General features: G+C 54.7%; 2 protein-coding genes across 2 annotated transcripts in view; one reads left to right on the top strand and one right to left on the bottom strand.

The window, feature by feature from the left end:
- WDFY4 (WDFY family member 4) overlaps positions 1-25,619 on the bottom strand; it is a 234,469-nt gene that overhangs the window by 50,261 nt on the left and 158,589 nt on the right. Inside the window, 4 exon segments of the mRNA XM_023761289.1 lie at positions 10,759-10,821; positions 12,227-12,336; positions 14,620-14,716; positions 19,377-19,525. Coding sequence (XP_023617057.1) covers positions 10,759-10,821; positions 12,227-12,336; positions 14,620-14,716; positions 19,377-19,525 — 419 coding nt within the window.
- On the top strand, positions 1,472-2,239 carry LRRC18 (leucine rich repeat containing 18). The gene has a single exon (XM_023761317.1). It carries the CDS (start codon positions 1,472-1,474, stop codon positions 2,237-2,239), a length of 768 nt encoding a protein of 255 aa, XP_023617085.1.

Genomic DNA, 25,619 nt, shown 5'->3' on the forward strand with positions numbered 1-25,619 from the left:
CCTGCCACCCTCTCCGCCTCCAGGGCCAAGTGACAGTAGGAGAGAGGAAGGCAACCTCCTCCTGGGACCAGTGTGGGCAGGGAATGGCTCTCTGCCTTGGTTCCGGGTTCCGGGTTCCGGGCCTGCCTGGCTGACTGCGATGCAGGTCTGCCTGGGGCCGAGGCAGGGGGTAAAGCCAGGCCTCGCACACCCACTCTGAACCTAACAGGCCCCGTTGCTATTCTGGGCCAGAGAGAGAGGCTCTTCTTGGAAATCTCTCTATCATCTCGGGGCACAGCTGCTCCCACTTTTGAGTTACTTCTCCCGCCGCCTGGCAGCCTTTGTGGCCGGCGTGCTGGGAGCGCGCTGTCCATGCAGGACCTGGAGGTGGTGCACTCGCGGTGGCCTAGGCAGAGCGGACTGACTCCTCTCATCCGAGTGGGCCGGACTTTTGTTTCCAAGCTGCTTTACTCCCTCTGGTTTCTCAGAGCAACATGATATAGAGTAGTGATTCCCAAAGTGGGCGGTGCTGTGCTCAGTAATTATGCCTGAATGTGGTGGGTCCTTGTTTCTAAAGAAGAGGTTCTGCTCTCCAGGCTTCTCAGAAGAACATTGACGATGCTGAGGGCTGAACTGACCGATGCTCTCACGGGCTGACTCTGGGGACCTCCCTCCATCCCAGGAGGCTGTGGTCCAGGAGGACCAGCACAGGGCGGGACCCTCCGAGGAGTGGCCATGGTGGCTTACAGGGAGCACGGGGCGGGCAGCTTTCACCCACTTCCCTTGGACACAGGATAATCAGATGAGGAAAGCGTGGTGATGGCGCACACACCTGGCTGCTGGCGCTTCATGTGCTACATGAACTTGGTTCCTGAGAAAGAGCCTGAATGACGGAGCAGAGGAACTGCAGGCACCGTGGCCACCCATCCACCGCAAGCATTTGTCTCCTCATGTCCACGCTGTGGTCCTGCTGAGGATTCAGCAGACATACTGTGGACACCTTAACATAACTCTAAAGAAAGACTAGGTTTCTGTGAGGGTCTGGGAAGTGGTAGGTAGCCAAGAGGACACACATACACAATTACATGTACCCCTGGGCTGGGAGGGGTCGGGTGTATTTGAAAGTCCAGGACATTGGAGAGATTATTAAGCCAGGAAACGACACAGCGAGATGGACACTGAGCCTCCTGCAGCCCCTCTTACATCTGGGAACAGAGGTCTGAGGAAGGCATGCAGTTTACTGAAGGTCTTTGTCTCGGTGACTTCTGCTGATGCCCTAATTTCTCTCCACTTTCCTCTTTCTCTCCTTTTAAACTGTTAGAGAGCAAAGCATTATGCTTTGGGGGAAGTCCAATACTCTCGTGTCATCTCCTAACTTGAAATTTTTCTCTTTTCAGAGTATATCTTCTAGCAGCTTCAAGTGACTTTTTCCTCAACCTGATCACCAACCAACCAGAACAGCACACTTCAAACATATCCTTCACTAAAAAACATGGCCAAGAGTGGGAAGAGCCCCAAGGGCAAGAAGATCACCCTCAATGTGGCCAAGAATTGTATCAAAATTACGTTTGATGGGAGAAAACGCCTCGACTTGAGCAAGATGGGAATCACCACCTTCCCAAAGTGTATTCTGAAACTCAATGACATAGATGAGCTCGATCTTAGCCGGAATATGCTCAAGAGGATCCCTGATTCAATCTCCAAGTTCCAGAGCCTACGGTGGCTGGACCTGCACAGCAACTACATCGACAAGCTCCCTGAGTCCATCGGCCAAATGACTAGTCTGCTGTTCCTTAATGCCAGCAACAACAGGCTGACCACCAACGGGCTGCCCGTGGAACTCAACCAGCTTAAGAATATCCGCACCGTGAATTTAGGCCTGAACCACCTGGACAGTGTGCCCACCACACTGGGTGCTCTGAAGGAGCTCCATGAGGTCGGGCTCCATGACAACCTGCTCAGCGCCATCCCCACCAGCATCTCCAAGCTCCCCAAGCTGAAGAAGCTCAACACCAAGCGAAACCCCTTCCTCCAGCCAGAGGAGACGGATGTCTTCTTAGATAACATCAAGAGGCTGGATAACTTATATCTGGTGGACGCAAAGGATCTGTGTGGGAATTGCCTGAAAAAATGCCAACAGGCCCGAGAGAAGCTGAACAAAATCAAGAGCCTAGTCCCGGGGACACCGAAAAAGGCCGCCTTCACCAATTTAATCGCGCCCAACTCCACGGCCAAGGAGTCCCAGGAAGAATGGAGGTGACCTTGTACCCTGACCCTGAGGCAGAAAGGGTGCAGGGAGGGAGGAAAGATGGCAATGGGCTGCTTCCACGGAAAATTGAGAGATTACCCCATGACTGCAATAGTGCTTTCAGCTAAGCCCATAAAGTACTTTCCCTACCGTCTTGGCTTGTGGTTTTGTTGCCTGAAGGGCTCTTGGTTCTTAGTCATTGTCTCTCGGCGTGCACACCCCCGCACATGCAGGTATAGGAGTGGGGAAAGGGCTGTACAGCTCACTGCTGCTCCAGAACTCTCCTCCAACGCAGCCCCATGGCCCGGCAGCTGAGATAGCCACACTCTTAGCTTCATTATCTGCACTTCAGGACTAACCACCAGCTCCCAAATGTGGGGCTTGTTCTGTGCAGCTGCTTTGGGTCAGAGCTTGAAAGGTCAGGGGCAGCTAGGAGGCAGAGGACATTAGCCTTGGAAGGGAACAAAGCAGAGGTGGGAAGATATTATCATTAAAGCATCCCAGGTAACATCCTGGCTCTCCTGGGCTCTGAGCGCTCTGAGCAGTGCTCTCTCTCTCTCTCTCTTTCTCTCTCTCTCTGTTTGCATAATCTGCTCTAGGCGCTTTCTCTCCACTCAGCCTGCAGGCCCTGGGCTGTGAATGAGGAGGCTCCACTCCCCTCTCACTCTGCCCAATTCTCTTCCAGTCTCTGGTGGGAGGAAGGAAAGAATGGCTGCAGGTATGGGCTGGTGCAGTCAATAAATAAGTACCTTACCAGGCCCTGTGCTGGGTGCAGGGATTGCATCCCATAGGGCAAAGCGTGGCTCACCCTGGGCCACCTGTAGGGAAGACACTGGAAGAAGACAGACAGAGGAAGGCAGGCTCTCGGTCCATCCGCCTTGGCAGAGAGAACATCAAAAGCGCAGTTGGCCAGAGCTAGGTTCAGGGCAGCTCTTCCTCTTGCCATTGCCCTGGGCTTCTTACTTAGCTTTGGCTCCCTCCTCTGTAACGTGGGAATGATACGACCCCAACCCTAAGGGTCACTGAGCACCTACAGGGACAGCACACGGGGAAGCCCTCAATAGAAGTCAGTTCTCTAAGACCTGGGCTTGGTGTGTCTCAAGCTGAAATCCCACTCCGGACAGTGTCCGTCTTTGTACCAGATCTTTGGGCAGAAATGACAGTGGTGGAGCCAGTCTTCGCAGAGGAGAGAACTTTCTGGACCACCCACACCTCCATACTGCCTAAAACAAAAGGTCAAGAAAACCACCTTTGGCAAAGCTTTTAAATGCTTTAATCAAGGCTCTTCTGTGTTGGCGGCAAGTCCTATGGACGTCGATGGAGGTCCATGGTTCAGAGGGAGGAACATATTTCTTTGTTCACATTATAAGCCGGAGCAGACAGCACACTGCATTTCTTCACTCCTCACTGTCCATTTCTATTCGTAATGCTTAGTCGTGACAACTCCATCATATTTTTTAAAAATATATATATATATTTATTGATTTAAGAGGAAGGAAAAGGGAGAGATAGAAACATCAATGATGAGAGAGAATCATCAATGGGCTGCCTCCTGCATGCTCCCAACTGGGGATCGAGCCCGCGACCGGGCAGGTGCCCTGACCAGGAATGGAACCTTGACCTCCTAGTTCATAGGTCAACACTCAACCACTGAGCTATGCCAGCCCTCTCTGCCCCATCACACTCAGTCCCCGCTGCCCTTGTCCTCCATGCCCTCTCCAAGCACCGCTCCTGGGTTCGCTGCCCATTGAGTGATTGGCATGCAGGTGCCGTTTACTCGCCAGCCTTGTTCTAGGTGCTTCATTGTGTTTTCGTTCTCAGCCATGTCTTAGGAAGAGGGGGTGGCAGAGGGATAAAACGAATTGTTGTTGATGGTGGTAGTTGCACACAACCACATATATGACAAAACGGCAAAAGGCTGTGCACACATATTGTACCAATGACAATTTCCCGGTTTTGAAATTGTACTGTAGTTGCGTAAAATGCAACTATTGGGGGGAATTCAATGAAGGCTTCATGGGGACTCTATGTATCATTTTTTCAACTTCCTGTGATTCCAGAGTTAATTTAAAATAAAAAAGTTAAAGACCATCTCACAAGCTAGATGCGGCAATAAACAGATCTGTGGACGTGTGTCAAGAGCTAGCTTGTGAGTGACCATGGGAAGCTGAAAGCTCTCAGGAGCCCCCGAGCTATGGCATTTCAGGATAAAGAGTCCCTTTGCCTCAGTTTACCAACCTAATCTAAGCTACTGTTGTTGATCGCGTCCTTCGTGATTCCTGAGAAAGATGCTAAAATAAAAGAAAATGCCTGGCATCTTTACCCATGTCCCAGATTTTCAGTGGGTGGCTGGGGACCTTGAACTAGTGAGTTTCTGCCTTCCAGCGATTCTGCTGTGGGCCTGGTCTGAGCCACATGGTCTCTGGAGCTGCCCTCCCAGGCTGTGCTGCTGAGAAGCCCAGGAGCACACCTATGCGCCCAGTGGTGGGCGGCAGCTCTCCTCACTAAGCAAGCAGGGCTCACATGCTCGGCCTCGCGCTGCTCAGCCCCGTGGTCTCTAGAGAGTAGGGCTGCGGAACGCAGGGGGAGGTAGACTTGAATCTTAGCCTCCACGCTGCCGGCAGGGGGCCTGGGTGTTAGTGACTGTCTTGGAAGGTCATCTTCTTATAGATCTTTATAGCCGGTTATGGTTTGTTTTCTAAGTTCTTCCATTGCTTTTCAAAGATAATCTATAAAGGAAATTCTGACAACACTCAACTGTAGAACCTTGTGCCCAAAAGTGTATTTCATTCTAAACATTATTAAGCAAACTATCCAACTGAGAGAACAGTTCAGAAACCGCAACCACCCAACGACCGGGTCACACCCAACAGTGTCCTCCAGCCCAGGGCACCTTGGGCCTGAGGACACATCAGTGAGTGCGTCCCTCATCAGAGAGCATGGCCCTGGAAGGGGCCTTCCACGGATCTGAGGACGTGAGGAGGGAGGAGCCTGCGGGCAGCCTCGCCTTGTGTCTCTGAGTTCTCTAACCCTGGGCTCCAGATGAACCGAGATTCCTGGGGAGCAGCATCACTGAGCCAGGCCATGCGCATCCCAAACACATGTCTGTACAGAAATAGGGCCACATGTTAGGGCCCTGCTTTTCCAGAGACACAATATAAAAGATTATATTCTGTAGTGCTCTTCCTTCAAACTTTATAAAAACGGAATTGACTTTGGTATCACTACCCTTTAGACAAGGGCAAATTTGATAGTCGGTGCCAAGAAAAAGAGTTTTCTGGGGGTAAAAGTTCAAAACCTTCTGTTTCTGGTTATCCGTCCTTGGAAAACAATGTAAGCCAGCCCAGTGGTTTTGCTTCTACAGTTTCCATGGTTTTGTTTCTATAGTTGCATGACCCCAGTACCTGACCACATTACTTTTCTCCTTTGAGAGAACTCCGGCGAATGAATGGTTCCAGGCTCATTGTACCTTGTGTTGAAATTTGAAGCTGTTTCCGGCCCTTTGTGGAGGGCACAGATAGCTGTGTTAGTCACATGCACATTCCACGCTAGCTGTCCTCCCCTGTCACTCCACCATTCCTCCTCTTTCCTCACTGGCCCCTCACAACGCAGCAGAGCCCGTGGGTGGGTGTCTAACATGGGGAGTGCTCTGGCTGCCAGGCACTTGGCAGGGGGTCCTGCGGGGTTCCTGCTAGAAGGCCCTGCAGTGGCAGAGCCCAGCACCCCAGCGAGCCTGGTTATGTCGCCTCCCTGCCTTCAGAATGGTCTGGCCTTGTGCTGTGGGAGACACAGGTGGATTACAGGCTCTAGGCTCATCCAGACTTTGCAAGTATTTTCTGCTTGTAACCCAGGCATAGAAACTCCTTGGAATTCAGCTCAGGGTGAGGGGGGAGGGCAGCCATTGTCACTGGAATTATAGGCAAAACCCTGGCCCTTAAAAGCTCTGGTCCCCATGTAGGGGGCCGGCCTCCGGAGGGCTAGCGCAGTCATCAAGAGCGGGGACCGAGATCGGAACCCTCCAGTTCGGAAAACTCTCAGAATGGACCACATGTCTTCTCCAGCAACGAGAAGCTTGAGGTCACCGGAGTGTCCAAAACACAGCCAGATATTTTTAAAGGCTAACTGTGTGGATCTGCATGGCCCTTGGCAGCCCAAATAAAAAGACACAGAACCATGGCCGCTGAGCCCTCGGAAGGCTGTGCGCTGCCCCTGGCCATTGAGAGAAGGGCTGGGAAGGAGACACAGAAGAGCCCACAGCATAGACACCACCTGCTTTAATCAATTGCTCCACAAACACCCCAAATGCACAGCAGGTGATCCTGAAACTAAGCAAAGGAATTACAATTTATTGAGCACCTCCTTGAGGTCAAATTGGCTAAATCCCAAAGGCCACGCTGGCTGCTGCAGCAGAGCCTTGCCATGAGCCCAGGCTGCCTGCGTGGCCTCAGTGCCTAGGACCAACCATGTGGCTGGGGCTTCCTCGTTGTGTCAAAGCTCCCCTTCCATTAGCTCACTAAGCATGTCCTGGAGCACTATGCACTGCCCCCAGCAGAGAGGGAGGGAAGGAAGTTAGGGTGAGGGAGGGGAGGGTAAAGGAAGGAGGGTGGGAGGGAGAGAGAGGAGAGAGAAACATCAATTGCTTGTCTTCTGTACCTGCTCTGAATGGGGATTGAATTCACATCCCAGGTATGTGTCCTGACCAAGAATCAAACTGGCAACCTTTTGTTGCATAGGATGATGCTCCAGCAACTGAGCCACTCCAGCTGGGCAGCAGCTCACTCAGTTTGTATTTTCCAAAGGTCTCCATGCTTAGAGCCGTGTTGGGGCGATGCCAGGCAAGCACAGAGTGGCCGTGGAACATCCTGCTCCATTGGCCTCAGAGGGCCATGAGGAAAATATTAACACAATGGAAATGCAATCGGCACAGGGCTCAGCTGTCCCACAGGGGCCAGCTGGGGCCCAGGTGGGTGTCTAGGGTTATCTCTATGGATGAGAGAAGTAATTTCTGCACATTTAACTCGTCCCCAGGGCAAGAATGAACTCTTCCACTTGGCACTCATTTTTGTATGGACACCCAACTTAGTGCCATAGCCACAGTTGAGCTCCTCTGCCCCTCCTCTATCTACTCCCTCTCCATCTGGGACAGGGATTGAGATCCTTACCTGTATGGATAGAGGTAAGCATTGGTGGGACAAAGCATCTCTCGGACTCTGAGAACAATAGAACAGGAATGGCCCGGGAACCACCCCCAGCTGTAGGGACAGCTACCTGATCACTGAGTGACATTGTACACAAGGCATTTATAAGAGAGTGATCTGCAGAGGCAAAAGGCGTTTAGTGAAGTGACTTGTGTCAGACTTGGTGCAAGAAGAGAGAAGCTCCAGGGAGTGAGAAAATGGACACACAGCCATGAGTGCTGTGGCCCTGGGGAGCTGCTGCTGGGGCAGTGAGGGGCCAGCTGCTGTGGTTGATGCCTCAGTATTCACCCCTCTGTGATAACAGAACCCTGATGCTCTGGGAAACCACCTCCCCTCAGTGTGGTCTATATCATTGGTGGGACTGACTCCACTCCCAGGATGTGGGTGGGCACATGACCCTGCCCTGGCCTATGAAAGCACTTGGTTGGTTCTGGAATGGGTACTAACCTAATTGGGGCAGATGAAAACCACTTTGGGGGATTTTTGCTAAAATTACTGAGACAGAGCATTCCTTGTGTGGCAGACTTCCTGCGGGATTGGCTGTTGGGGCGGTGATGCCCTGATGCTGGGAGTCTGCTGAGAACAGCCAACCCAGGAAACCCCCGCTGTGAGACAGGGAGTCACAGTCCTGAGGACTTATGAGCCCAGAGATCTAGCTCGCCTGGAGCCAGGCCTGTCTGGCCGTCAGGTATGTGAGGTGATGGCTTCAGTTAGTTTGAAATGGCTTTCCACCACTGTCACCGGGACATTGCAGGGAAGTCCACATGTGGAGATGGAAGCTTCTATGAAACAGGTGATATGAGGTCCAGGGCTAGCACTCAGCTTCTATGTGCAACTAGGGCTCCGCTATTGTTGAACTGCTGAAGTACATCCAGCTCAGTTGGTAACCAGCCACCCCACCTCCAGCGGCCCCTGCTACCCAGGCCTCCTAGACATTTGCCCGGCATGTGCTGGACTCCACACGTTCCACCAAGGAAAGGGTTATTCCTGAAGCAACAGGGGCTTCTTCTGGCAGCCACTCAAGTGGGTCTTTTGAAGGTCACCAATGGCCCGAGTTCTACACAGGTCACTTCTCATCTTACTCAGCCGCCCAGCAGCATGTGGTCATTTGATCAAGCACAGTTGACCACTCCCTCCTTGAAACACAAACTGACTCTCATGAAATATTCCACACCTGCCATTCCTCCTGCCTTTCTTTTTTAAAAAGATATGTTTTTATTTATTTTTATAGTGAGAGAAAGGGAGAGAGAGATAGATAGATAGAAACATTGGTGAGAGAGAAATCATCGATCAGCTAGCTGCCTCCTGCATGCCCCCCACTGGGAATTGAGCCCACAACCCAGGCATGTGCCCTCACCAGAAATCGAACCAGTGACCTCTTGGTTCATGGATCACTGCTCAACCATTGAGCCACACCGGCTTTCCTGGATGTAACTTTCCGTCTCTGTGCTCGTTCCTCCCCATGTCCTTACCCATGAAAGGTTGGACGCCCCAGGGCACAATCCTTAAACCTCTTGCCCTGGTGCACTCATTCTCCTGGTGATCTTACCCAGTCTCATGCTTTAAATTCTATTCCAGACCTACCTCTCAGCAGGGCCTTTCCATGGACTCCAAATTCACCTACCCAAAGGCCAACATGACATCCGCCAGGCTGTCTGCGGGCGTGTCAGAGCTAACAGGCCCCCCACGGAGCTCCGGCAGCACCCCCAGCGCCGCTCTTCCTTGCTCCTCCCCTGGCACATTCCAGTGCTCACAGCCAGATCTCTGGGCCTCTCCTCGAGTCCCTTCTCTCCCAGGCACTTACTCCACACGTGACTTGTCAACAGATGCCAGTAGAGGTTCCTTCACAACGTCCAGAACCTGGCCACTCCACCCCATCTCACAGTCACCCCGTTTCCAAGCCACCATCACTCCTAACCCAGATCACTCCTAACTGCCTCCCAGCTCTGCCTTTATCCCACTGTGCACCAGGGAGACCCTTCCAGAACCAGGGATCCTCCCTGCTGCCAGCCACCTGGCGCCAGCCCACCACCTGCCTACCCTGCTCCTCCCTCGGCCCAGTCTCTGCACACCTTGCTTCTCTACTTCATGCAAATCTTAATATTGCTTCTCGGTGAGGCCTTCCCTTAACACCCCGCCTAAGATTTCAATCCCTACCTCTATCTACTTTTATTTTATACACATACTCCTATCGTCCCCATGGGCAGGAGTTTGACCCACTGGGAGTTAGATGTGCGCTGACCACCAGGGGGCGGCGTGGAACATGGTGGGCATCACTGATGCGGTGCTGGCAGCAGGCAGCAGTGGAGGCGCTGCTGGCCCTGATGGGTCCCCACGAGAGCGGGACTACGGCGGGATGGTGGAGCAGGTGAGCAGGTGGCGCCAGGCCAAGGCGGGTGAGAGCTGGGACCCCGATTGCCCTGCCGGTCACCCCACAAATCGGCCCCGATTGCCGGCCAGGCCTAGGAACCCTACCCATGCATGATTTTGTGCACAGGCCTCTAGTCAAATGTGCTTTCAGTGTCACTAATGTAAATTGTTTTCTGTCTATCTTCCTTGGGAGACTATAAGGACAGGGAAGAGTTTGAGTGTTTTGCTTGCTGCTCTGAAAGCAGCAAACACCACACATAACAAACTATCGATAAGTGATTTGAATGACCTGGGGGTCCCTATTTCACAGTCAGTTGAATGCCACCTCTGGGACATCCCTCCCTGCCCCACCCACACTCCTGGACAAAGCCAGCCATCACCTTCTTGCGTTCTCATTCCTAACAACGTGCCGAATGGTTTCCCCGGCCTCAGGGAAACGGGGTCCTTGTGAAGGGCGGCCTTGGCAGGTCTGGAAGCCCAGCATTCCCTGCAAGGAGGCTCCCTGTCATAGAGTGTAAACTGAGTCGGACCTGCACACCAGCGTGCCTTCATTTAGCTTCTGAGTTTTCTGAGAGTCTCCTACAGGAGGACAGACCTGGGATTGCTCACACCCTGCCTGAGGGCTGTTGCCCAGGCTGGGCCTGGCCTGGCACCTCTTTGCCAGCCTGCACCCACCCACCACAGGCAGACGGCTTTCTGCCATTTTGGTCTGGAAAAGCCACAGACCACGTGGGACACATAGGCTGTTTGCAGGGGTGCGGTCAGCAGAAGGAGCTTTGGGAGGAGGAGGAGGGCGGAGGGGGTGGGAGAGGGGACAATAAAGGGGAAGGCGGAGCCAAAGTGGAGCCAATAAAGGAGGACTGCGTGCTCCTGGCGTGACAGCTTTACAGTAGGATCAGGCGAATGAGGTCAGAGCCAGGCCAGCGCCGGCCGGAGAGCACGGCTAGGCCCGCCCACACTTACCTGAGGTGGAGGGGTTCCTCTGGGGCGCCTTTCCCCTTCAAGCTGGGTTGGAAGGAGCAGAAGCTACACAAAAAGGAAAGATCATCTCATCAGCAAGAGGCAGACCCTTCCAGCACTAAGGAGACATTTTCAGAGCCAGGCTAGGGACAGGTGCTGGGCCCGCCAGCCCTCCAGCCACCCCGTCTGTGAGCAACAGACCTGGTGCCCCTCTGACCACCCTCAGCACGTCTGCATCGCACACTCAGCCCTGATAACAACCATAACAATAAAACAATGTCACCATAAAAATACGTGTCTTAGATTCCTCCTCTGCCAATCTCACTACGCACGGCTGTACCCTGGGCACAGGTGCCATCTCAATTTCAGGCTCACCGAGGAGGGCTGGTGGGCACCACTCACCACTGAGCTAGGGACACACAACTCCTAGATTAACTGAAAACGTTAGCACCCAGGAATCACAAGGGAACACAAACGTGAGGGTCAGCCTCGCACGCCCACTGCTCCAGCTCGGTCTAAAATGGAACTGGAAGAAAATGTCAGGAGGCCGTACACAGGCAAATCGGAAGAACCTCAAAGAGTGGCTCACAGCTACTGGAGACATGCCCAGCGCTGGGCAGACAGCCTCTCTGCAGGACTGGTTTTCTCCTGTGGGCACAGCAGCGGGGCCTGGTGCCAGTGACCAGCCAGGGCCACCAGGAAGGCTAGGCTAGACCCTCTGAGTGCACGTGGCCTGGAGCCTTCAGGTCAGGATGTCAAATCTCACCTCACAACTTCCGGTTGAGTGGAGCCAAACAGCGCAGCTGTTACTCCAACTCCTGTGGGGTCTGTTTATGGCTGGGCACCTGCCTTCCTCTGTCCCCTCTAGCTTCCCACAAATCTCTATCTATTATCTACAACTCTAATAGTAATAAAAATAAATAAATATTAGTATTACCTTTTTCTTAGCTTATATTGCTTAGATGGATTAATCTATTGGGAGGGAGAGAAGTTAAACTAAACAGCAGGCTTCTCTCTTTAAGGGAAAATATGCTCGCGCAGAAGTGGGAAATCAGTGTTTGGAATTCTTTGCAATGAAATGTGAAGTCAGAACAACTAACATTGGCAACTGGGATCAAAAGGAAAGATAAAGCCAAAGAATTCTTGGATAATTAGAAAATAAAGCCAGAAAATTCTGGAATGCCTGTTAAATCGCCAGTTTCTGAAATATGTTGTGTCTGCACAATTTTTCCTCCTCCAGTCATGACTGTCCTAAACCCCTTCAGTCCCTGAGATGGAGCCGGCTTCCCAGGATGGAGCAAAGGCTTTCTCTATGCTTTCAACAGCTCTGGGGGTAAGTTCTTCCTGGTGTCTAACCTGAGGATTCCTCGTGTGGGTCGAGGACAGTTCTGAGAACAGCGCTGAGCGGTCCCTGCTCCTCGGCCCCCAGCTCCTGGTCAGTTTGCTCCGAGGAGGAGTTTCCAGCCCTTACCTTTTGAAGACCTTACTCCGATCGCTGTTGTGGAAGACAAAAAACTTGGAGCATCCATTTCGGAAAAAGATCTCCAGGGCAATGTCCTATAAAGAGAAACCCTTTCACTGCTCCTGAAGTTCCCGGAACAGCAGCACCGCCAGGCAGCAGAGTCCCCGCAAGAGGCGGCTGGGTCTCTGTGCCGCTGTGAGAGGATTGCCATCGCACGTGGACCCAGAGGGTAGGAAATGGAGATCACGCATGTGGCCCAGAAGATCGGAACTTAAGAACCGAGATTGTTTCCCATGAACACCTGATTCAGAGAGGACAGAGACTTAGCTCCTCACAATGAACATGCGCCCACAATCCTTCCGCTCAAGCCGATGAACTTGCCGCTTGGACTCTGGCGGGATCTGACCCCTGTGCTCCTGGCCCATGAATACCGCGCCCACACCCTCAACGGACTCGCCTGTAGTTTGCACAGCACGCGTCCCATGGTGACTCCTCTGCTATTTCTGCAAAAACTCGACTTCTGGTCACTCAAGCTTGCCTCAGTTTACCTCTTTATTCAGGATAACACAGGCAACCCTTCCTGCCAGCCTCCCACAGGGCACAGAGGCCTCGTTGACAGCAATGAGCAGGGTCTCCACAGAATGGGCAGGAGGGCGGGACCTCCAGTTCCTTTGGCTGAAGCAGGAAGCAAGGGCCCACTCCGGGGACAAGAAAGCAGCGAATGCCTAAATGACCTCTACACGATTCCCTTTCCTCTTCCTCTGCCTCTGCCTCCCTCTCCCCTCATCTGATCCCCACCAGGTAAATGACGGATTTGAGCAGTGATAGAGCGAGTCCACACAGGGGATGAGGGGGCCAGGGCTGGAGGGGGGCAGAGGAGTGAGGCCTGGGCCTGGGGGATGGATGGGTGGCTCAGGGTCAGACTCGTGGCGGGGGGAGGTTGGGGGGCTGCGTCCAACCCGGAGGCAGGTCCTGCTTCTGCCGGGCTGGATCCAGTGCTCAGTCAGTGCACGGGCTCCTGAGCAGACGCGTCTTTGTACTGACAGTGCAAACCCGTCCTCTACAGGCACACATAGAGCCTAGGTGTCTCTATAAATAGAAACATAAATAATGTGCCAATAGATGATGAGCACAGAATCCATAGGGGCTATGGCTTCCCCGCAGCCTTGAGTGCCCATGTCAGACTTCCGCCTAGAGACTCCCGCACTGGACAAGCGGTGGCCAGTGCCCACTGTGCACACGGCCTCCCGGTTCTCAGGCTCCCGGCCTTCTGGAGACAACCCCCGCTTACAGGGGGAAAGAAACTCATTTACTGATACCTGTTTGCCATGTGTGTTACCTCTAAGGCAGATAGATAGTCATTAAAAATTTAATTCTTGATATTTAATATGTGCCAAGTGCTGTATACATAATGGCAGACAAGACAAGAGGAAACAGGAGCCCAGAGAGGTGCCCAGTTGTGCAGTCCTGGCCACACTGCCCAGGACCCTTCAACTCAGCCCCTTCTGACTCAGCCCCTTGCAAAGAAATGCATGAGGTCAGGCAAAATGAGGACTGGCCCTTTGTGGGCAAAAGCAGCAGAGAGGCAGGGCAGAGGGAGAGCGGTCAGAGGCCTGCAGCCTGCTGGGCCCTCCTCAGCAGGACCCGATCCTTTCTGATAGTTTTTAAATGAGTCACCCCTCCCTCCCCCCAGGCCTCCCTGAGCTGAATTACACACCCTAAGAAATTTACAATGGAAGGCACTCTCACTCCTTTTTCAGGTGAAGCACTGCCCCCTGTTGGCCTTTGCAGGGCAGACACCCGGCAGAGAGGGTGGAAGCCCTGGTCCCTCCCCTCCTCTCCCCTCCTCCAAGGGGTCCTGATACCACAGCATCCAGGAAGCACCCCCCCACCCCCTGCAGCTTCACCATTGCAGAGGCTAGCTGCTGAAGGCAGGTGTGTGTGTGTGGCCACCGGGCCCCAGAGGTCTTCCTCCCCTTGCCACTGAGCTGTTGCTTCTGAACCTCTCCCTGGAGTGGGGATGCACTAGGTGGTGCTGAGCCGGCAGCCGCTCTGTCTCCCAAAGGAGCCTTCTCTGTTTAGTGCCTGGGTGAGCCCTCCAGGGACCCTGGCTGAGGGACAATCAGTAGATCTCTAAACCACTGGGCCCAGGGAATTACCAGGCGCTTGGCGAGTGTGGGGAGGGGAGGAGAGGACGGCAGGCAGCTGAGGGGGTCCAGGCGGTCGGAACAGGGCAGACTGGCACTCAGCTCCCGGCATCAGCTCCGCCCTGAGGCAACGGCGCTGCCTGTCTTGTATTCCTGAAGACCCAAGGGGGTCCCGGAGGAGTGTCCCTCCCATTCAGAGGGCGTCCATGGCACCTGGGCCGCCCTCTCCCATTGCCCTTCCCGCGACCGGCGTACCTGCAGGCGGAGGTCCCCGTAGCTGTGGCGCCGGCAGGAGTAATGGTCGGAGGACCTGTCTTTGCTGCACAGGTTGAAAATGAATGGATCACTGATGCTGAAAGGACAAGAAGACATGCAGTGAGAGGGTGTCCAGTGGGCTCGTCCCGCCCTGGCCCACAGCCCTGACTGAGTTTCTGGGACACCCTGGGGGTTCCAGGGTGGCTGCGAGCAGGATGCCGGCACCCCCTGACCTGGTAAACCCTGAGCACCATCCTCATTAGCCCTGCCCTGAGCAGTAGGAGGGGCAGCAGCCTCACCAGGTGAGAGGACAGTGGGCCTGGGACAGCCTGCAGGACAGGCGGTGGCACTCGGTGACGAGTGCGAGTAAGCAGTCCCTCCGGCACAGTGTCCACACGGACTGGGGGAGCGCGCAGGGGATACTCTCATCACGTGTGGAGAAATGTCAGACTCCGGAGTCGGGCAGAGAGATGCCGAGACTCCACCGGAAGCCCGGTTCAGCATGCCCTCGGCAGCGTGGGGACAACGCCCATCCCAAAGGGCTGTGGGCCGGGATGCGACGCCAGGGGGCTGGGAGCAGTGACCACAGCCTCAGCAGTGGCCTCGGGAGCTCGCCCAGAGACAGGGACCAGCCACGTGGCAGCGGAGGCCAAGCCAGGCCAGAACCGCTCCCTGAGGTCCAACGACTCCCGTGGGCAGAGGAGGGCCGGGGAGGCCCGGGAATTTGGTGAGCATTTACCTCAGAGAACCACGTGCGCACGGTAGTCACTGAAACGCCGTGGCAGCCACAGGGAGCTTTCCCACCGACACTAAGAGCACCGAGGAGTGAGTGTGTGTTGGTTTTGGACAGTGACCTCTCACCTGAGTTCCGCGGTGATTCAGAGTGTGGCCAGGACCACAGAAGCTCTGAGAAGATGCCCTTTAGGGCCTGAGCGATGGAGAGCCTCCGAGGACCTCAGCCTCGAGAAGCACGTGCGCCCCGACCCCAGACCCCAAGGACCCAGGGTGGAGAGGGCCCTGCCCAGTGCACGCAGCCAGGCCCTCTTGCCACCCAGCTGCGGCTGCAGCCACGGGCCAGCCTGCACGAACCTCTGTGTCCCATGTCCACCGAGCATGTGGATGGCCCTCACTCAAGCCCACAGGACCTCCAGCCACGGTCAGGGCTGGCGTCTAGCGTCTGTAGTGCTAACAGCTTGGACTTGTTACTATGCTGAACGGTCACTGCTGAGTAGAAGGGAGAGTTACTTGGGGACACAGCCTGAGCCCACTGTTTTTTTTGGTTGCTTGTTTATTTTGTTTTAAATATATTTTTTTTATTTATTTCAGAGAGGAAGGGAGAAGTAGAGAGAGATAGAAACCTCAATGATGAGAGAGAGACATCATCGATTGGCTGCCTCCGACATGCCCCACACTGGGGATCGAGCCTGCAACCCAGGCATGTGATCTGACCAGGAATCGAACTGTGACCTCCTGATTCATAGGTCGATGCTCAACCACTGAGCCACACTGGCCAGGCAAGCCTGAGCCCATAGCTTAGCCCCCTGCACAGCCAGGCCCCAGGGACATGGGTTCCAGGCCTTTGCAGCTCCTCCTACCTCTGTGAGGACAGTCCTCCCAGGAGTCCTGCTCAGAGCCATGTTGCTGTAGGACTGATCAAATACAAATGTGGCTTCGTTCTGGATGCTTCTGCCTGGAGGCCTTCATTGAAACCCACTGCTACCTGGGGCCCTGTGTTCCTTACTAACGCCCCCCTCTGGGGTGAAGATCAGCTTCCCCTCAACTCCTCGGACTCCCGATGGGGCCTCAGAGGGACTCTGGTGCCTACCGGTGCCTGCGCCAGCCAGCATCACAGGCCAAGGCACTGGTGAGAATGGCAACAACTCCATCACCAAGTATTACTCCGTCCAACCTACAAGCATTGTCAGAATTCACACCTGAAATGTGCTCAGCATCACTCGCTCGATCACAAACTCTCTACCAGAGTCTGTCGCCTGGCTCGTCTCTGTATCTCTGGAGTTGACCACAGTGCCCGGGACAAGACCGACTTTCAGTAAGTACTTGTTGCATTGAACTAACAGAGAAATGATGCCTAAATGCTGACTGAAGGGAGGAACTATCCAGTTACAAAGAGCTAATTGGACGGTTTGGATTTCCACCAAATGAATCAAATGCTGCACCTTCTGAACCTGACCGCCACTGCTGAGGGTTAGATTGCTTCCCCCGACAGAGATATGTTGAATCCCAACCCCCCAAACCTTAGACTGAGACTTTATTTAGAAATAGGTGAGTGGCAGAGGTAATAAAATCAAATGAAGTCAGAAAGATAGGCCCTGATCCAACATGACTAGTCCCTGTATAGAGGGAAACAGACAGAGACAGACACGCTCAGGGGAAAGGCCCTGTGAAGACACACGAGAGAAGACAGCTAGGTGACGGGAATGACGTGTCTACAAGCAAATGAACACCGAGGATGGGGGAACTCAGAGGCCAGAAGAGGTAAGGAGGGGCTGGCCCCGGAGCTGCAGAGGGAGAGCGCCGCCCAGAGCTTGCTGCCGACTTCCCGCCTCCAGGACTGAGACACCAATATCTGTGTTTTAAAGCCACACAGTTTTTGGTACTTGGTTACAGGATCCCTGGCAACCTCATGCTATCAGCCGAAAGGCATCCGTGATAGCAACGTCACACCTTCTAGGAAGGTTCTGAGGGTCTGGGACACTCCACAGCCCGGAGGGCGCTCGGCTGGAGGGCGTGCGTGTTCTTGAGTTTCATTTCCAGTATTTTATGGACCCTCAGAGCCGCTTTCAGGGTCTAGTGCTCAGTGTACTCAACTTGAGGCCGTCTTTTAGAGAAACATTTCAGGGTGGACTTAGCTGTATTTTTAACTGGCTTATGTATGCATCTCCCTCGGTCTCCATGGGCAAGAGAAGACTCAATCCCCATTGATCTGATAGGATCGAGCAGCTGGTGAGAACTGCAGTGCAGCAGCCCAGCCCTCGAGAGAGCGCCGTCTGGTTCGCAAACCCTTCTGGAGGGGCGGTGATTAACATTGCCCAGGCAATCTCTATTGACCGTCTAGGATAGCCATTTGTTCTCACTCCACTCTCACATGCATTCTAGAAAAGTCCATTTCCAGACAGGGCAAGGCTCCCTGGTCCTTCCAAACCAAGAGAGCACAAGCAGCCTAGCAAGTGGGCTTCTATTAAAAGTGTAGATGTGGATCTGAGTGCTATGAGGGGCACCTCATACACACAATTCTCCTGATCAATAAGAGCTCATCTAACACTGACTGGTTTAAACCAGAGCCGAGGAGTGAAGCAACGGCTCGTGCGAGTCACCGCATGGGCTCGCCCTGAGCGCAGGGGGCAGGAGCTTCCATCAGCCCCCAGAAAGGCACGTCTGCAGGCCCATTGTCCGTATTGATCAGTATCAATAAAACATGAGCCAGGAGATGGGATGTGTGTGCCAAGTATTAGTTATGCTTCTCCTGCCTTGGGAAAGCACAGAGGACTCCCAGCAATCGGTAAACATTTGGAATGAATAAAAGATGAAAATTATCAGAGAGAAAAATGCCAAGCATTTTAAAGCAAATCTCGATCAAAGGAGGGGGGCTGACATCTATTTCCCACACTCCTTAAGCTCCTGCTTCCTGACCGGGGCTGGAAATGACATGACACCTGGGAATTAAACCTCTTCGTTATCGGCAGGTCCGACTCTGACTCCTTGTCAATAGTCCACAACAGTGGCTCTCAGCTGGTTACCTCTCAGCATTAGGATCAGCAGAGAACTGGGTAAATCTCAGCCCTACCCCAGATCTGCCAAATTAGAAGCTGGGGTGAAGGTGGGTCCCAGAAGTCTGCTTTAGCAAGCCTTCCAGGTGATTCGATGTAAGCTAATTGGAGCGTCGCTGGGCTATCGAAGAGGGGCTTTGTCATCATGTGAGCCCTGGCTAACCAGGAAAGCCCAGGCTTGTCTCTGGATGAAGAAAACGTCATCCAAATTTTTCCAAAAGCAACGATCAACTGAAAACGTACAACTTGACAACTGGAGTCCTGGCAACAGTGCAAACATGGCCAATGTGGTCCCAACAGCTGGACTCCATAAGCACAGAGAACTCATCAGCCTGATTGAACCCAAACAGAACAAATGCAGTTGATCCTTAAAAAGATCCTCGGAATGTCCTGCCAAAGACCTCTGGTGTGGTTGGGATAAAATGACTCTTCAAATTTCTACCCAAATCTCACCCCCTGCAAGCCCCAGATCTTCCTCAAGCAGCCCTTCCTCAGCACACCCCTCCCTGTGCACCCCGAAGAGTCCCCCCAGAGCAGATGCTCTGTCCTGTGCTGCTAGTGTGCCCCACACTCTTTCCAAGGAGCCTGTATGCTGGTGGCACTTGCTGGGCATGGTGGGGCAGTGCTGAGGTCTTACATGAGTGAGCAGCCAGCAAGCTGTCGAACGAGTGGGCTGATGGGACTGGATTCCATGACAAATGACAGACGGAGAAACCCTCTTTGTCCCGTGGTCCCCACACCAGGAGAGGCACAAGGAGCTGCCCCACTGTTATGCATCCCAGATGTTAGCTTTGGGGAACCATGGTCAAGAGTGCCTGTGCCTTAAGGTTCTTCTGTTTTATCTCATGGTTCAGTTTCTGGCCCAAACCCAAGCCCACAGTGAGAACAAGGTGGGAGGGCAAGGGGGGAGGGTAGCTGAGAAGGAGATTGGGGCTCAGGGAGGAGCCCGAGGGGCAAGTGGACACTCACTTGGATAAGCAGTGGCGGGTGCAGTAGACGTCACCCACGGGGGAGAGTGTGAAGTTCTCGCAGATGTAGAAGTGCTGGTGGCCAAAGAGCAGGAGCGCCTCGGAGACCAGGTGGCCCTGCACGAGCACCACGGAGTACTTCTGTGTCACCTGGAGGGAGGGAGCACAGTCAGGCCGTGGGCAAGAGAAGCGTGGCTGTCACTGTTGTGGGGGGCAGAAGGGCAGAGCTGGAACCGGTTGGGCTCCTGCAGGGAGGGGAGCAGCACCCTGTAAGAACAAAGCCACTGCCCCAGCGCTGCACTGCGCTTCACAGTCTAAGTGGCACTTCTGCACCCAACACCCCATTTAGTTACCTGCTCTCCCCAGGCCAGCGCCCCCCCCCCAACGGTGTGTGGGCGAATGAGTGCTTGTTGCTCCCCGGGTACACTGACAGCCTTCCTCTCACGGGAGGCCCCTCCACAACCGCCCTGGACATTCTGTAGTTAACAGTGAGGAACGTGTTTGAGCACAGGCTTCTCAGTTATGGAGGCAAAGGAGCTTGTCCAGGGACCAGCTGGGAGGTGGCCGAGCCAGGACAGGAACGGGTCTGCCGAGAGCCACAGTGCAAGACCGGTGCTGCTGTCTACAAGGCCAAGGCCAGTCCACGCGTGTGCAAACGGGCACTGCCCCCTCCTTTCAGACTTCAAGGTCGTTCTCTCGGCAGCTGGAACGTTGGCAGCTTTCCAGAATTGCCACAGCTGGAGACAGCACCAGCCAAAGGTCGCCTCCCGTCCCTGGGGCAGTCTGTGCCCAGCAACTGGCCATCCAGGTGGAACTGGTCACCAGTGCCCAGGAAGGAGGACATCCAGAGCTCAAGCGCCTGTGGAAGCAGCTGAGCCTCCGCTGAGACCACCTCTTCCCTGCCCAGCCTGGACCCTCGCTCCCAACAAGCTTCCGGGCTCAGGGTTGGCTTTCCAGATCTGGACAATGGCTTGGTGTGACCCAGACTCCTACACCAAGGTGGGACTTAGCGGGTCTTTACATGGAATATGTTTCCAAAGAAATCAGTGAGGGGATAAGTCAATTCCAGACGATGAGAGCCCGAAGGGACCAAGAATAAGGCCAGCCCAGCATTTCCTCAGGGTAATTCTGTGCCGATTCCAGTCACACAAAAGAGGAGCTCACTTTGTTTTATTTTTGCTTCCGACCAGATGGCCACTGTAACCCTTTTACACACGAACCAATATAATTTTTACAACTGGGCAAGGGAGGTTCTACTCCAATTTGTAAATCAAATTAAAAGAGGTCCAGAGACAAGAATCTCACCAAAGACTGGAGCCACGTTTCCTGCTCACCTTGGGGAGCAGGGAGGAGGACACAGGAGAGAACAGGCCCTGCGTGAGCTATCTAGCTTCTGTGTCCAATGCGCTTGGTCCGTGCGGGCCAAGGGTCACCACGGGCTCGTCCCACTACTGTCCAGGACAAGCCATTCCTGAACTATTTCTTCTGAGGACAAGCCAAGGGTCTCGGTTCCCGTAATAGCCTGCTGGGGACAGCTGGCTCTCCGCTTCTCCTGCCTCCACTGGACCTGGCCCTCAACCCTCCTTCAGAGCCACTTCAACACGGACTCATTTACAGCTTCACTCATCCATCCAGACGTTTATCAACTCAACAGCTATGGACTCGGCACCTACTACCTGCCCGGCTCTGAGCCAAGCGTGGGGATAGAGGGCGGGACACGGTAAGCAAGAACCCTACTCTCACGGGACTGCAGTCCAGTAGGGGAAGATGGCTGGCACACAAACATGACAACCAATAAATGATTACGAATTGTGATGGGTGCTGAGAGGGGGAACCGGGGTGCCTGGTGATAAGGCAGAGAGGAACTTGGGGCATATTTTAGAAAAGCTGAGAATTGGAGGATGGGCAGGGGCAGCGTGGACACGCTGGGAGAATACATTTCAGGGAAAGAGAGCATTCCATTCGGAGCCAAGGTAGGGAGGGAGAAAAGAGAGCAGTATGGCTGACACAAAGCTGGAAAGTGGGGGTGCTCAGGTCATGGGGTCTTGAGGCTGGTAGATCCATTGAACTTCATTTTGGTTTCAATAGAAAGCCGAGGAGGGGTCATCTCTGAAAGATGCCGCTGGCCACTGGATGGAGGAAATATTGGAAAGAGCCAAGAGTGGAAGGAGGGTCATCAGTCCTGTGGGCACCTCAGCGGTCCTGTGGAGGGATGACGGCTTTGACGGGGTGCCAGAGGGGAGGGAAGGAAGGGGAGAGTGGTTGAATCAAAACAAGGAAAGGTAGAACTGACAGGAACTTCTACTAGATAAGCTGTGGGAAACCAAACCAAACCCAAACCAGGAAGGATTGGGGATCATGTCTCCTTGGGGCCCGAGGCAGCGAGTGGAGCCCCCAGCCTTCTGGCAGCTTGCCCAGAGGCCGCCCCCACTGCGGGTGGCTGTACAGAAGGGCCACACATGCGCGCCCAGAATATGCACCTTGGCACAGCATTGCTTTCCGTTAAAGACACTTGAAAAGCAGCAGGCACAACAGGGCACCTGGCCTCGCCATGGCTTCCTGGAGCAAGCAGTGCAGCCCCATATGAGTCGGGGGAAAGGAGTTCGGAGTCCAGGCCCAGAGATCTGTCCCAACAGACTGGGAGCTAACCCCGTCTTCCTCCAGCTGCCCACCTGCTTCCGCTCCTCCCACAGGGTGCTCTGTTCTACCTCGTGTGCACACACCGACGCCTACGCCCTCGGAGGCTCCGTGTTCCTGCGACGGCTACGTGCACACGTGAAATCAACTGGTGTGCTTTTCCTGTTAAGCTGTGTCTGTCAACTCCACCCTCAGGCCAGCCGGACACTCTGATAGGAGGGCAGAGGGGAGGCGTGCCCCTCCCATGGATACTCTTCCGAGGAGCTTCTGTGAAATCATAGGCACGCTTTTCACACGGCCCCGTTGTACACACGCAGCGTATTGCTCTTCTTGCTGTTCTGCTCTGCCTTCCCTTTAACAGCCCACCTTGGAGACCCTCCAAGTCTCTCTGGGGCTGTCCCACCTTATTAATGGGTGCGCTGCACTCGGAGGTAGCGGCGCAATCCCCTCTTCCTTTGGGCTGTTTTCTAATGTTCTGACATTACAGAGGCTGCTGCAGTGCCCATCAGTACAATGTCACTTTGCACACAAGTAAACCTGTGGGTTGAATTCCTACAAGTAGGACTGCGGGCCCCTGTATGGCATTTTAAACTCTGGGAACTATTGCCAGATGCCTTCCCGCAGGCGCACCAGGTACGCTCTTGCCGGCACTGTTAGGAGGGCTACACCAGGCTTTACACTTTTTTTCAGGTTCACGTGTGACAGGTGGAACGGTGGCACCAGCCCTGGCCTGTGCACCGCTAAACCCTCTCCCTCCCCACGTGCCTGCCTTCGCCCAACCTCTGTGGGCAGCATCGCCATGGTCTCCAGGTGCTTCCCGTCGGGGAGACAGTAACGATGAGAATAAACCAAACCGCAAGGAAAATGTCTGGTGAGAGCTGGGTTAATAGCTTAAAAATTGATTCTGCTAGAAAAATATGGCATTTTAAAAATTGGAAAATGAGCCCAAGTGAACTGCTACCTGCTCTCCCACTTCAACCCGCCCTGGGAGGGCTCCACCCCGCGTTCCTCGTGATTAAGAAGTCTCTCACGCCACCTGTCTATCGATCGCTTTAGAAAGACTGGAACTTCTGCTTTATAAGTGGAATTTCTTCGAGGTGGGCTAGATGAGATATCGTCACTCCTGACTAGGAAATGGCTAAATTGTGCCCACCCCGGGCCTGTGCGACGGGGACAGGTGGTGGGGAAATCCAGAGCTGAAGGCAGAGGGCAACCTGTACTGGGCCGGTCCTGGAGGCCTCACAGCAGGTCCTCCCGGAGCCAGGCCCCGGCTGGCCCGTCGGCGAGCAGGAGGTCCGCGCAGGTGCGCCAGGCCCTTCCCCACGCTCCGCATCTGCAGTGAGTGCAGCGCCCTGATTTCCAGGTGGGAACCAGGTTCAGAGCTGCCACGCGAGGGGCCAGAACCGAGCTGACGTGTCCACCCTCGGATATCTGTGCAGAGTCTACTGCAGAGAATGCGTCAGCCCGCCCGCGTGTATCCTGCGCTTCTTACGCCTCTGCCTGCCGAGTGTCATCCGGTGACCTGGCAGGTGGGAGGACCTGCCCGGTTTTCAGGAAAACACAGCTGGCTGAGGAGAAGGTGGGGCTCACAGAGGAGAGAAAGGATGTGAGTGAGTTACGTTGGCTGTCTGTGGAGTCTGGATCCACTCCTCACGCCTCGGTCACTTGGAGATGAAGCATTCAGGCACGGTAGCAATCGAAGCAAAGGGTAAAACGATACAGAGGAACGGTTTGGTGAACACCGATTCGGCAAATCTGAGAAGAAAGGCAGCGCGTGGATCTCTGCACGGCTCAGCTCTCAGGCAGACGCCGCAGCTAAGCCCAGCCGCCCTCCTGCGCCGCCTCCACAGAAAACGCCCAATGTGCACGGACCCGGCTGGGGGCGCCGCCAGGCCTGCCACGCGGAGGCCTCGGATGGATGGAGGGGCCGGCCCTGTGAGCGCACTGCGAGTTCGGGGGCTGCTCCCTGCGCAGGGCCAGCGTGAGCTGCATGAAGCAGGACCTGCTGCTGGTGGTTCAAAAGGACGGTTCTCGCTGGGGCAGCTCTGCCTTTTGGGAAGCCTGGGCCTGCGGGCCTCGGGCCCTCACTCCGGCTGGAACATGTGAGACCACCTGGGTGCGTGCCGACGCTCCTGTGCCCAGGCTGCATCCTAGAGGTTCCCGCCAGCGGTGCGGGTGGCCTGGCGTCTGCACTTTAGCAGGCAGCCCCGGCGACTCCGGTGCAGGCCACCTGGAGACGGTACCTGAGACACAGGCCGTGGGCAACAGGAGGCTCTGAAAGGTGAGGTCTCACCTCGGGAAGCCTCTCTCAGACCTCCTCCAGGTGGTGTGCAGTCATTGAACGTGCGCGCTGAATGCGCCTTGTGTGCCCCCACACTCCTAGGCACACAGGGGGCAAAGGGGGAATGGAGGCCTCCAACAGGGGAGATGGAGGCGCAGATGTCCCGGCCCAGCACAGCAGGCAGCTGCCGGTGCTCTGTGGGGCAGAGCAGGGTGCTCGGCCCGGATGAGGGTGACAGAGGTGACATCAGAGAAGTGGTTCCCAGGGAGGGGACCTCCAGGCTGGGTAAGGGGTTAAAAAGATAAAAACATGGGGGAGCATTCCCAGGCATAAAGTCTAGAGCCAGCTGAATGTGTTTGCAGAGTATAAGTAGTTCTGTTTCTTTAGAGTGCAAGGTCTGAGGGGCGCGTGTGTGTGTGTGTGTGTGTGTGTGTGTGTAATTAAGGGTGAGGGAGGCACGTCCAGGGAGGGGCCAGCCCCCCCCAGGAGTGGCTGTGCACAAAATCTGCCAAATATGCCAAAGAGCATCTCTAAAGGTGTTGCGGAGGGCTGACGCATCAGCTCCACATTCTAGAAAGTCCGCCATGGGCTCCCCGAGACGGGAAGTTCAATAATGGGAAGGTTAAGGCACTTCTTCGCCAACAGACTCCTCTGTGAAAATCCTGAGGTGGCCGCTGCTCTCTGCTGTCCGCCCGGAGCAGAGGGCTCTCCCTGTGAGCCGTTCCTTTCTACCCAGGCCAGGCCGAGACCTCACCCTGAGCTTGCATAAAAATGCGAACGTTCCGTTTTAAATGTAAGTGAAGAGGACAGGAGTAGTGAAAACCACCCTGCGGTCGGGCCTGAGCCTCGATTCCCAGAGCAGCTCATGGAGGGCACTGGAACCTCCCTGCAGCACAGTGGCAACTGGGGCGCACAATTAACATGCACGGAATCCACCACCCTTCAGGGCAAATGGAGCTGTTTGCAGAGAAACGTGTTTGTGGCTCTGGGAATCATTAATCAATGACACAGAGGCAGCCCAAAACAATTACTGTCCCAGGTATCGCTGGAGGCGACCACAGCGCCAATGTTCACATAGAGAAATGAGCGAGCTGCTGCCACCCTGAGCTCAGGCCTGCTGCTGCCCACGGCCTGGGGTGCAGGGGCGGGGGGCAGGCTATCCAGAAGCCTGGAAGGAGGGTGTGCTCTGGAGCCCACTGGGCTGTGTCCAGCGAAGGCGATAGATGTGTGTGTTGCTGAGACGCTGAGAGGAGGGGCCAGGATCTCCCTGCAGGGCGGCCTGGCCACCTTAGTGGCGACCCTGGGAAGGCAGGTGCTCCGGGTATG

This window comes from Myotis lucifugus, unplaced genomic scaffold (genome assembly GCF_000147115.1).
Source record: "Myotis lucifugus unplaced genomic scaffold, Myoluc2.0 scaffold_206, whole genome shotgun sequence".
Lineage (NCBI taxonomy): Eukaryota > Metazoa > Chordata > Mammalia > Chiroptera > Vespertilionidae > Myotis > Myotis lucifugus.

What these genes read in the sequence shown, in the direction of transcription:
- LRRC18 (XM_023761317.1), top strand. Translation starts at nt 1,472, where the DNA reads ATGGCCAAGAGTGGGAAGAGCCCCAAGGGCAAGAAGATCACCCTCAAT.